The 14,057-nt window shown below is 30.8% G+C and overlaps 1 protein-coding gene across 1 annotated transcript in view; it reads right to left on the bottom strand.

Moving 5' to 3' along the window:
• Positions 1-14,057, bottom strand: part of Rim (Rab3 interacting molecule) — a 196,056-nt gene that overhangs the window by 156,974 nt on the left and 25,025 nt on the right. The window contains exons 5-6 of the mRNA XM_075290574.1: positions 11,217-11,815; positions 8,064-8,076 (exon numbers count right to left, since the gene is read on the bottom strand). Coding sequence (XP_075146689.1) covers positions 8,064-8,076; positions 11,217-11,815 — 612 coding nt within the window. The remainder of the gene's footprint in view (positions 1-8,063; positions 8,077-11,216; positions 11,816-14,057) is intronic.

Genomic DNA, 14,057 nt, shown 5'->3' with positions numbered 1-14,057 from the left:
TGACATACACATACATATACGGTCACTCTCGTACTCACATACAGTTGGAAAATTCGTTTCGAATTATATCTCATAAGAGGCCTTAAAGCACAAATTTATTTTAGTCTACGAAAGGGTAAGTTTTCTACCATTTGGATTACTTTAGCCGATAGCCTCAGGTTACTACGGGTACACCTACACTGAACGAAATATTGGCATAATACGAAAGACTATCTAACCAAAATATTTGACAACGTCATTTACACAATATTAAAAACAAATTCCGTTGAAATAATGAGTTTTAAATTAACAGAAAGTTCACAATCTTTGCTTCAAATGTTCGTTTCTCTGATAGAGTTGTAAGTCTTTAACGTAAGGTAAATTTTCCTTAAAGCAAACTAAAAACAACATTTTAGATTTAAAACAATAATCTTTATATGAACTGAGATGTTGAATTTTTTGGATTAATTTGAAATGAAGAAAATACTTTGAAGTATATGATATAAATTAGATTTTTAGCTGACATTTTTTTGTACGATGAAAAGATTTCTTCATCATCAAAAAGTTGATGAAATTTACAGTGAAGTCCTTTCTTCCTTATAATTAGGTGATTCGACCAAACTAAAAAAGATAAAACGCTTTCAAAATTAGTAGATGTTATTCAATACTTTATTTTAAAGATGTTTTTCGCTGGAAAAGTAGCATAGGATCTATTTGAAGTTCAATTTGAATTTGGAAATTGAGGTTGTCGTTAACATGTTTTAATGAAGAAACAAGCTGAGAAAACAATTAAATTAAAATTTTTTTCGTAGAACCAAGTACTCAAAACTCAAATTTAAAAGAGAATTATGTCTTAAAATATCCTTATTACAATTCTCCGCTTCTTTGGCTCGGAATCAATACCAAAATCATTAGTGTAATGACAAAATCTTTGGAACCGCAAACAACAAAAAAGGTTACTTGGATCCAAAGAATTTTATCCTTCCCTTAAGGATTTTGGTATGGATTCCTAGCCAAAGATGCGGCTTCTTTAAAATAAAGACATTTTTTGCAACATGTGTGGCTTTAAATCTAGGACCAATAAAATTAAAATTTTATTTATCGAATTTTCTTTCTCTTATATTTATAAATCTATTCACGTATAAACAAATGCCAGTTTAAAAATCCAAATTATAACGGATACTTCAAAGTATTTTTTTTTAATTCCAATAAACTTTAAATTAAAGATGCTAAATCCTCAAAATAAGTATTAGCCTATATTTGAAGCATTTTTATCTTAAATCTAGAAATTCAATATTTCAGTCAATTTAAGGACAATTTCTTTAAATCAATAATGTGTTTCCTAAGTTTAAAGGTAGATTTTCCTTAGTTCGAAGACATACGGCTTTTGACGGAGGGACGCAAATTTTCAAAATTTATGTCCTAAATTTAATAACAAAAATTTTTTCAAGCAAAGTTTCTAATCTTTATTTTAATTAAAATTTCATTATTTTAAAGAAATTTTTCCCTAATATTTTGTAGATTGCACATCCTGAAATTTATGTTACGCAATCTAACGTAAATATGTTTTTCAGTGTAGACATGCTTTTTTCGGTGTAGGTTTCTGTGGTAAGGTGAATTGAAGATGGTAGTTCCACTGCTAAGCCATCTCATTGCGATCTAGACTGGGCTCAGTGTCGTTTTCATTTTAGAAAATCTGAATATGAATTTTTTTTATAATTCTGTTTAGAATTAAAAAAAATCAGATGAAATTAAGAATACAAAGTGCCTTAATCCAAGCCCTATGTAGATAAGAAAAAAATAATATAATTACGCATAAAGCATAACCTCACATTGAAATTATCTTGCTGAAAGAACCTGAGGCAGGAACATTGGACTTGATATACTGTGAACTACTGAGTTTTGCTACTGGAAACTTATAATATCCATTCATAGTATTTTGCGTGTAAGAATGACAAAAGCTTGTGTACGGACATACATGCACCGAATACTCGTTTCCTTAGTCCGACAGTTATTAAATCTTCCAACTGGAAAAAAGAAAATTAATTTTTGGATTTGCAGAAAATACTCTTTGCTCGATAATGGCCATAGCTATATATATCTTTATTTTAAGAAAATTATATATAAGCTTGATTGAAGAATAAGGTATTACGCAATATTGATAGCAGCTCACAATGGCCCAATAGTTTCTAATCCGATAGGGTTGGTAACCACAGTTACCACAGTTGGTAGAATTCTACCAAAAATGGTAGATTATTTACTGTTTGGTAAATTGGTAGAATTTTTGATGTTTTGGTCGATCTTGTTAAATATAACTCTCAAAATAAGAGGAACATCAAATTTCCATAGAAATAAAATTTTGACAAAATTTTTTATAGAAAAACAAGTAAGGAAAATCTAAAGTCGGGCGGGGCCGACTATATTATACCCTGCACCACTTTGTAGATCTAAATTTTCGATACCATATCATATCCGTCAAATGTATATAAAGGTTTGTCCCAAATACTCACATTTAAATATCACTCGATTTGGACAGAATTTGATAGACTTTTACAAAATCTATAGACTCAAAATTTAAGTTGGCTAATGCACTAGGGTGGAACACAATTTTAGTAAAAAAAATATGGGAAACATTTAAATCTGAAGCAGTTTTAAGGAAACTTCGCAAAAGTGTATTTATTATCGTTCGATATATATGTATTAGAAGTTTAGGAAAATTAGAGTCATTTTTACAACTTTTCGACTAAGCGGTGGCGATTTAACAAGGAAAATGTTGGTATTTTGACCATTTTTGTCGAAATCAGAAAAACATATATATGGGAGCTATATCTAAATCTGAACCGAAATTTCAACTAAATCGGAGTTAAAAATTGGCCTCTGTGGTCATATGAGTTTTAATCGGGCGAAAGCTGTATATGGGAGATATATCCAGATCTGAACCGATTTCAACCAAATTTGGCACGCATAGTTACAACGCTAATTCTACTCCCTATGCAAAATTTCAACTAAATCGGAGCAAAAAATTGGCCTCAGAGGGCAAATGAGTTTAAATCGGGCGAAAGCTATATATGGGAGCTATATCTAAATCTGAACCGATTTGGCTGATATTGTGCAAGTTCTTCGAGACTCATAAAATATTCGGATGTACGGAATTTGAGGAAGATCGGTTGATATACACGCCAATTATGACCAGATCGGTGAAAAATATATATGGCAGCTATATCTAAATCTGACCCGATTTTTTCCAAAATCAATAGGGATCGTCTTTGAGCCGAAACAGGACCCTACACCAAATTTTAGGACAATCGGACTAAAACTGCGAGCTGTACTTTGCACACAAAAATACATCAACAGACAGATAGACAGACGGACATCGCTAAATCGACTCAGAATTTAATTTTAAGCCAATCCGTATACTAAAAGGTTGGTCTACGATTACTCCTTCTTGGCGTTACATACAAATGCACAAACTTATTATACCCTGTACCACAGTAGTGGTGAAGGGTATACAAATGTTGACAAAATTTTCTATAGAAATAACATTTTGACAAAATTTTCTATAGAAATAAAATGTTGACAAAAGTTTCTATAGGAAAAAAAATTTTGATAAAATTGTCTATAGAAATAAAATTTTGACAAAATTTTCTATAGAAATAAAATTTTGGACAAACTTTTGTATAGAAATAAAATTTTGGACAAACTTTTGTATAGAAATAAAATTTTGACAAAATTTTCTATAGAAATAAAATTTTGACAAAATTTTCTTAAAAATAAAATTTTGGAAAAATTTTCCATAGAAATAAAATTTTGACCAAATTTTCTATAGAATTTTCTATTGAAATAAAATGTTGACAAAAGTTTCTATAGAAACAAAATTTTGATAAACTTTTCTATTGAAATAAAATTTTGACAAAGTTTTCTATAGAAATAAAATTTTGACAAAATTTTCTACAGGAAAAAATTTTGATAAAATTTCCTATAGAAATAAAATTTTGAAAAAATGTTCTATACACTCAAAAAAAAGTTTACTTGGATCCCGAGCCAAAGATGCGGCTCCTTCAAAATAAAGGCATTTTTACGAACCTCCCTGTGTACATTTTTACGGACCTCTAGGATCAATAAAATTAAAATTGGATATAGATGTCATTCATCGAATGTTTATCCTATTTTTGCGATATATTAATAAAGGTATTCATGTCCAAACAAATTCCAGTTTCAAAATCCAAATTATGCCAGGTACTTCAAAGTAAAAACAGTTTTCTTAATGGTAAAAAAACTTTTAAACCAAAGATGCAAATCCTAAAAATAAGTCTTAGTCTATATTTGAAACCTTTTTATCTAAATATAAAAATTCAATATGTCAGTTGAGTTAAAGACGATTTTTTTAAATTAAAAATGTTTTTCTTTATTGTAAGGAAAATTTGCCTTACTTCAAATATCTACAACTTCAGCAGAGAGATGAAAATTTCAAGATTTGTGTCCTAAATTTAATGAAAAAAATTTTGAAGCAAGGATTATAAACTTTATTTTAATTAAAATGTCATTGTTTTAAAGTATTTTGTCCTTAGAATTGAGTAAATTTGGAGTCCTAAAATTTAAGTTGCATAATCTTCCTTATTAGGTCAATATTCTTTTCAGTGTAGAAACAAAATTTTGACAAAATTTTCTATAAAAATCAAATTTTGACAAAATTTTCTATGAAAATAAAATTTTGACAAAATTTTCTATAGAAATAAAATTTTGACAAAATTTTCTATAAAAATAAAATTTTGACAAAATTTTCTATAAAAATAAAATTTTGACAAAATTTTCTATAGAAATAAAATTTTGACAAAATTTTCTAAAAAAATAAAATTTTGACAAAATTTTCTAAAAAAATAAAATTTTGACAAAATTTTCTATAAAAATAAAATTTTGACAAAATTTTCTATAGAAATAAAATTTTGACAAAATTTTCTATTATAATAGAAAATAAAATATAATAATTTATAATTTCAATTGAAATAAAATGTTGACAAAATTTTCTATAGAAATAAAATTTTGACAAAATTTTCTATGGAAATAAAATTTTGACCCGAAAATGTTTCTATAAAAATATTATTTTTAATACTGAAGCTTTCAAGCCATTGACTGATGAAAAATTCTTTACAATTACACATCTTTTAGTTGTGGTAATTTCAAAAAAGGAATTCCTCAAAGAAAATTATAACTACAAATATAGAAAATTTATAAACTCTTAGAGATAACACAAGGGAACAAAATTCAGCTTTTTTGTTGATTTGATATTTGTAGGAAGTTTTGACCAATTTGAGGTCGCTGAAACTAAATCTGCATTTGTTTTTTTTTCATCACATCGATTTTTCGAGATATACCGTTATATTCAAAATTAAGGCACTTCACCATATTAAATTAAAAGAAAACAACTCCGAAAGTCCCAAACAATATTATATTTAAGCCGTTCTGGTTACGTTAGGTTATGTGGCAGCCCGATGTATCAGGCTCACTTAGACTATTCAGTCCATTGTGATACCACAGTGGTGAACTTCTCTCTTATCACTGAGTGCTGCCCGATTCCATGATAAGCTCAATGACAAGGGACCTCCTTTTTATAGCCGAGTCCGAACGGCGTTCCACATTCCAGTGAAACTACTTAGAGAAGCTTTGAAACCCTCAGAAATGTCACCAGCATTACTGAGGTGGGATAATCCATCGCTGAAAAACTTTTTGGTGTTCGGTCGTAGCAGGAATCGAACCCACGACCTTGTGTATGCAAGGCGGGCATGCTAACCATTGCACCACGGTGGCTCCCGTTTTTACATTGTCTTACAATATTTCAATTAGTTTTAGAGATATTGTTGAAGTTTTGAGAAAAAAAATTAAAATTAAAAAAAAATATTTTACTCATAAAAAATTCCTAAAAAATAAAAATGGGACAAAAATCACATTTTTGGTCTAGAAACAAGTTACTTAAATATGATTCGAATAAAATGAGCTTTATTTCATTATAATCGGGGCACAACTTTTGATTTTGTCACGATTTACTGAATTGGTATAAATCGCGATTTCCATACAAACATAAAATTTTCTAACGTGTCCAATTTTTATATTTTATGAATTTTTAAAGAACATTTTTTTTTATTTTAATTTTTTTTCAAAACTTGAACAATATCTCTAAAACTTCTTAAAAAATTGAAAACCAATGTTCAGTTCTTAATCGGCATACGCTCTAGGACGCTTAGTTTAGGAGATATGGCCAAAAGAAGGTATTCATATAAAAATATAAATTTTTTTATGATTTGGGTGGATTTTTCAAATTTTTGGGGGTGGTCACGAATTAAAGTCCTTTTCGCTCTAATACGCTTATTTTATGGCCAAAAGAGGTTCTCATATATTAATGGCCAAAAGAGGTTCTCATATAAAAATTTAATTTTTTTTTTGGATTTCGGTGGATTTTTAATTTTTTTGGGGGTGGTCATGAATTAAAGTCCTTTTCGCTCTAGGGCGCTTGGTTTAGGAGATATGACTAAAAGAAGTTTTTCATATAAAAATTTCAAACTTTTTAGGGTTTGTGTAATTCATCTCAGGAGCAGGGATCAAAAATTTATATATTTTCTTTTTTTTTTAATTCGTTATGTTTCTTGGACCTTGGAAGTGATATCAATATTGAGACATATAAGCGTATGATTCATATTAATACCCACAATTAAGAGGGCAATGTTAAGAAGGTTTAAGATACCTTTCCACCGATAACTTTTACCACAACCCAAGTAATTCAATTGTGGATGATGGTCTTTATATGAATTTTGTAAGCAATCCATGGTGGATATGGCATATATGATTCGACCTGGCCGATCTTATGACCATGTACGAGTATACTTGTTCTTTATTTTTAACTATTAGTTGAACGAATGCATTTCTTTCGGATATAAAAAATCGCGTGCAAAATATATGGGTGAAACTTTTCGTTGAATAATGCAGTTTACCAATAACAGCAAAGTATTAATGTTAAAGTACTAATTTCATAAATTAAGATTTATGTTAAACTTAAAATTATTTTAATTTTGTTTGTTATATATTATAATATAAGTATTAATAAAAATATTAAAATCCTACAAAATCTTAAATTAAACTAATTTTGTATAAGTTAAATTTATAATATTTAGATGTAATTATTTTATTTTCTCTTTTCATATATTTGTTAAAATCTATAAATATATGTATATTTAATAGTTTGTTTGGAAAATATTCGTAGGAAACTTAAAAATTAATTAGTGTTAACAGAGTTGTATTTTCAATATATAGTAGCCTTGTTAAACAATCAAACTCCGTACGTACTATAGATGAAATCGCCATTTTTTAAGTTTTGAAATCTGGCATTTATATGAGACAAAGGCGACTTTAAATTCCGAATAAACATCGAGCACAGTATGAAGGTGGATTTGATTTTGAAAAAAAAAAATAGAAATTTTAATTCTTTTTTCTTGATTGAATTTTTCAAAACAATGGGTAAAAATTTTAAGAAAAAATTTTAAAATGCTCACTGGCAAAATTTAAAACATCCCAGCAAAAAATCGCTAGTTGTTCCACAAAAATTGTATATTTAAGAGCATCCCCAGATCCTCCTTCATTTTTATCCCATTTCCAATGAAGTTCTTTTGAACAAGTCTTAGAAAATAAGCTATTTGGTGGTTTAAAGTGAAAATTTAAATTTTGAACAATTTAATGTAGTTACAAACAATAGAAAATCAACGAGAAAGTAAAAAAAAAAACAATGAAAATTGAATTAAAAATTTCACTCCCGCGGGAATTTCCTATTTTCCTGTGCCTATTAACTTTTTTACTTCTATGGAAGTTCTTTTGAGAAGGTTTTGCAAATAACTACAATTTTCAATTTTATATTGAGTTTAAATGGAAAAAATATATTTCTACTTTTTCTTTATTTTTTCTAACATACTAATAAAGAACATTTCGAGAAGTAGCTACAATGTTATGCCTTTGGTTCATATCACAAACATTTGAATTGACATTTCGACACTTCGTGTTCAATGGCATTTTTGGCAGAGTGTGGCAAGCACAAATGCCACAGCTGATAGAATTCTACAAAATATGATAGATTATTTACTGTTTGGTAGATTAGTAGAATCCTTGATGTTTTGGTAGATTTCGCAAAATATCCTTCTCCAACTAAGAGGTACTTCACAAATTTTCTATATATCCTATAGACATAAAATGTTGGCAAACTTTTCTATACAAATAAAATGTTGACAAAATTTCCTAAAGAAATAAAATTTTGACAAAATTTCCTATAGAAATGAAGTTTTGACAAAATTTCCTATAGCAAAGAAATTTTGATAAATTTTTCTATAGCAAAGAAATTTTGACAAAATTTCATATAGCACAGAAATTTTCTGTAGAACTTAAAATTTTGACAAAATTGTCTATAGAAATAAAATTTTGACAAACCTTTCTATAGAAATAAAATTTTGACAAAAATTTCCATAGAAATAAAATTTTGAAAAAATTTTCTGCACACAAAAAAATTTTTTCTGATTTAATCACAATATTAACCCTCTAATACCCAATCCCGCCTTTAGACGGGTTAGTAAAATCAGGAAGCTGTTAGTGAAACACACCTTTAGACAACAAAATATATAAGAAAAATAAATAAATAAAAGAAATATAATAAAAAGAAAACTTAGTAAAATCTGTACAAGAGGCTTTGCAGCATATACTGAATTTTACCGCATACATTTTTCTTGTTTAGTTTTCTTGCTTTTGTGCCGTTAACATAGGCAAAAAAATTGGGGCATTAGAGGGTTAATTGATCCAATTTTTTTTTTATTGAAATTACTTCAATTTCAGAAATGTTAGTATCAGTTAAAAAAATTAATTGAGAGTCAATTAAACAATTAATTTGACCAATTAAAAATCTAATTGATACTATTAAGTTTTGTTTCAATTAAAAAATTTGATGAATTATTTAAATTTTTAGTTGAATATTTTTTAAAAATCAACTAAGACTTTAATTGGAAAAATTTTGTGAAATTTTTTTCTGTGTATAGAAATAAATAATTGACAAAACTTTCTGTAGAAACAAAATTTTCTATAGAACTAAAATTTTATTTCTATTTTCAATAGAAATAAATATTTTCAATAGAAATTATTTCTATTTTCAATAGAAATAAAATCTTCTATAGAAACAAAATTTCCTATACAACTAATCAGCTGGCAAAAAAATTGGGGCATTAGGGGGTTGAAATTTCTTCAATTACAGAAATGTTAGTATCAATAAAAAATTAATTGAGAGTCAATTGAACAATTAATTTGTCCAATTAAAAAATTATTTGATACTATTAATTTTGTTTCAATTAAAAAATTTTTTGATTCAATTAAATTTTTAATTGAATATTTTTTAAAACTCAATTAAGACTTTAAGTGAAACTTTTTTCTGTGTATAGAAATAAAACATTGACAAAATTTTCTATAGCAACAAAATTTTCTATAGAACTAAAATTTTATTTCTATTTTATTTCTATTTTCAATTTTATTTCTATTTTCAATAGAAATAAAATGTTGACATTTTCAATAGAAATAAAATTTTGACATTTTCTATAGAAACAAAATTTTCTATACAACTAAAATTTTTGATAAAATTTTCAATATAATATATAAAATTTTCTAAAGAAAAAAAATTTTTGACAAAAATTTCTATAGTTTGCAACATAAGATAAGATTTTTTCTATTTGGTATGTTAGGTTAGGTTAGGTGGCAGCCCGAAGTATCAGGCTCACTTAGCCTATTCAGTCCATTGTGATACCACATTGTCACTGAGTGCTGCCCGATTCTATGTTAAGCTCAATGACAAGGGACCTCCTTTTTATAGCCGAGTCCGAACGGCGTTCCACATTGCAGTGAAACCACTTAGAGAAGCTTTGTAAGCCTCAGAAATGTCACCAGCATTACTGAGGTAGGATAATACACTGCTGAAAAACTTTTGGTGTTCGGTCGCAGGAATCGAACCCACGACCTTGTGTATGCACGGCGGGCATACTAACCATTGCACCACGGTGGCTCCCTTCTGTTTAGTAGTTTTGTGGTAAAATGTTCTCCAAAATTTGGTAGATTATTTTTGATTTGAGTGGCAACCGTGTTCTAATATGTTGCCAACAAACCAAGGTTCAACCCCTGGTCGGAGGCAAAAAGTTTTTCAAATTGTAAAAATTAGATAATTAAGAATAATAAAGTGTAAAAAATATTAATTAAAATAAAAAGTGAAATTGACGAAATTTAAGTTTTTTGAATTTCTTCATTCAAATGAACTTCCAAGGCACAACTTCTAAAGCAATGAAAATGATTCGAAAACGAAGTACTCCCCGTTCTATGACAAGCCCATATAAAATTTATTGGTTATGATCCAAGTTTGCATTATTTACGGATCACAAATTGGGGATACCAACTACTTTTTTGGAAGCTCTTTTTTTGCTGGGATGGGCCCCACACAATTTATTTAGGGTAATTTTTAGCTTTAGGATTCCAGAACATAGGCGTTTATAATTTTAAAGATTTAAAATTTTATAATTTATAATATTATAATATATTAGATTTAATCACAATATTAGGGTTATTTTTATTTAATTAAATATGAATACATTTTAGGAGTTTGGTTTTCCAACCTCATTATAATTCCAAAAAATACAACTCTGTTAGTTATTTCACTCTCTATATTCACCATTAGAAATAATTTACCATATTTGTTAAACTCAAGAGAAGTTATAAAGAATAAAAAAAGTGTTTTGTAAGGAAAATTATGAAAGGAGATTTCAAAAAAAAAATCATTTTAGTTGTTTTCTTTGATTTTGGAGGAAAAAATTTAGTAATCTTGTTAGTGAGTTAGAATAGATACCGATGGAGATAGTTCAATACATCAACAGAGAGAGAGTGAGACAGAGGAAGATAGCGATATTTTTTAAAAGAGAGTATGCATACACACTTTGTAGAGAGCAGGGGCATAAACAAAAGAAAAATTGTGTTGTAATGGTCAACATAAAAACAAAAACAATAGGATTACCACGGAAGTTGAGGGGAAAATATAACAAAAAAAGGTTTGCTCCTTTTTTTTGCATCTTAGAAAAATGGTACAACGATCTAACTTACCTTCAAGATCATATGATGAAAGACCTGAGGTGGAATGGTGATGTGGCTGTTGCGTTGAATACTGTGACTGTTGTTGTTGTTGCTGCTGCTGAATCTCATCTTCGTAGCTGCTAAAACTTCTTTGCTGTTGCGTTGCATATTGGCTTACGCTAAGGTGACGGCGAGCATTATACGTAGATGAATCCATGGCATGACCACCACTAATGGTCAAGTTACGTTGTATTGGCGGAGGCTTTTGGTAACCCTGAGACAATGTAGCAGCAGTCGATGACGTTGCGGAGGCAAGCGAGGTTGAGGAGATAGGTCCCTGACCTTGGGACATGGTTGAAAGTTGATGGGCAGTACCTGACATTTGTGAGGATCCGGAGCCTAAGTAACTATGACCGCCGGTTGAATGATGTGGATGTGTTGGATGATGTTGTTGTGTTGATGAACTTGGAAGCCTTTGTTGTTGTTGGTGTGTACTATACGATGAGGGGGAGGAAGATAAATTAGCTGACGCTGCGGCAGCTGACATTTGATGTTGGCCACGCATAGCATGTTGCTGCTGTTGTTGTTGTGTTCGATATTGTTGTTGTTGTTGCTGCTGCTGTTGTTGCTGTTGGTATTGGTACTGTTGCTGCTGGCGTTGACTTGGGTGAGCCAAGTGAGGATGTTGCTTCATAAGGCCATCAATTTCGCCCTAAAAGAAATGGGGCAAAAATAATTTATTGTAATTTTTTTATATTTAATGAAAATTAATAAGTATCGCATTAAGTACTACCACCAGACTGATAGAAAAAAGCTTCGTATTATTAATGAAATTCGTCATTAAAATAAAGCCAACTAATTATTTTCATAAATGCAATTAAAAGTTTCTTTATTGTAATGATTTGGCTATAAAATAACAAAAACCACAAAACATTTATGTGCCCTCCATCATATAAATGTTATTAAATCCCATAAAAATATCCAAAATGTTATTTTTGAACATTTATTCATTTATTCAAAATGTAAGTGGAGAAAAGGAGGAATTTTACATGGGCTTGTAATAAGACGGAAGTCATCATTTTAAGCATTCGCTGCATTGATTCGGCATTAGTTCATCAGATGTGATGACATCTCAGAATTTCAGATTTCATTTAAGAAAAATTGGGAAAACTTGTAAAAAATAGAATTTTTCTTAATTTTTTCGTCTTATATCTCTACGTAACTTTTTTTTTGCTTTGAATAATACTAGCTAATATGTTATTGCAAAGTCTAAATCTGCAAAATTTATTATATTATTGCTATATCCGTGGTGTTGTTGTTTTTGTTGTTGTAACAGTTTAATGTGATTTCATCCATTTTTATGTTCTACGCTTTGGTATTTCAGCTTGTAGCTAGATCGAGGAACTCGACGACTGAGGTGAGGTGTGTCCAGAGTGATCTGGTGGTAAGTCGGGTTGGTTTAACTGGGCAAGCGAAAAGGTAACGAGTGTCATGTGGCCCTGGGCTACAGATGGAACACACGTCAGCTACGCTGCGATCAATCACTGATAGGTAGGAAATGATGAAATGCCTGATCTTAATTGGGCTACAAATACCTTAGTCTGCCATGGGAGATCTCTTTCCTCCGATGCCATAGGCGGTGGTCGGACTCCAAGAACAGGATTAACCTTGTAGCTTCTAACCGCTTCAAACATGGCTTACCAGTTCAAACCTGCCTGGTACGCTTCTTGATCTAGAGGCTCTCTTTTGTACCGCTGGATTTCGCGCTCTAAATGATGTATATCTACCCGTACGTTCCTGGGTTGTGGTTGTGTATCTATGAGATGGTGGTTTACATGGTTACTGCGATAACAACCCAGGAGAGCCACCGTGGTGCAATGGTTAGCATGCCCGCCTTGCATACACAAGGTCGTGGGTTCGATTACTGCTTCGACCGAACATCAAAAAGTTTTTCAGCGGTGGATTATCCCACCTCAGTAATGCTGCTGACAATTCTGAGGGTTTCAAAGCTTCTCTAAGTGGTTTCACTGTAATGTGGAACGCCGTTCGGACTCGGCTATAAAAAGGAGGTCCCTTGTCATTGAGCTTAACATGGAATCGGGCAGCACTCAGTGATAAGAGAGAAGTTCTCCAATGTGGTATCACAATGGACTGAATAGTCTAAGTGAGCCTGATACATCAGGCTGCCATCTAACCTAACCTAACCTAACCCAGGAGATATTGCTTTGATAACATGTACTTGTGTCTTCGCACAGGGATGATCTTTGTCTCCACATAAAGGTCATCCAGGGGTGTGCTGTGTGGACACCCGGTCGCAGTTTTAAGGGCAGCGTTCAGGCAGGTTTGTATGTTATTTCACTGCCTATCACTAGTCTACGGTTACCACACTGAAGCTGCATTGTTTACGACAAACCGGCCAATTGCCTTGTAGGTATTTAATAAGGTTTTCTTGTCCGCAACCCAAGTTCTGCCGGCAAGTGACTTGAGGACTTTGTTTCTACCACGGAACTTATTACAAATTGCAATGGCATGGAAAGACGACTTGAAAAAGCTGCCGAATGTGACCCCTAGAATCTTGGGGTAATTTCTAATCGGAATTGTTTCGTCATCGACACTAATATTCAACTTCCTGCGTACTTCTGCCGTCCATCTAGTGAATAGTGTGACTGAGGATTTGGTGGGGGATATCCTTAAATTTCTCGCAGTGAAATAACTGGTAAGATTAACGAGGTAGACGTTTAATCAATCGCAGATGTCGTCAACATTGGACTCAGGTGCCATGATTGTACAGTCGTCTGCGTATGATACAATCTCGACGCTGTCTAGAGGGGGTGGAATAGACGATAGGTAGAGGTTAACCAGTGTCGGAGATATCACCCCATCCTTGGACACTCCCTGTTTAACTCTACATGGTCTTGATTTCCTATCCCTAAATTCCATGTACGACTGGCGCC

The sequence above is a fragment of the Haematobia irritans genome, chromosome 1 (assembly GCF_050003625.1).
Source record: "Haematobia irritans isolate KBUSLIRL chromosome 1, ASM5000362v1, whole genome shotgun sequence".
Lineage (NCBI taxonomy): Eukaryota > Metazoa > Arthropoda > Insecta > Diptera > Muscidae > Haematobia > Haematobia irritans.
This window is presented reverse-complemented; position numbering and strand designations above follow the sequence as displayed.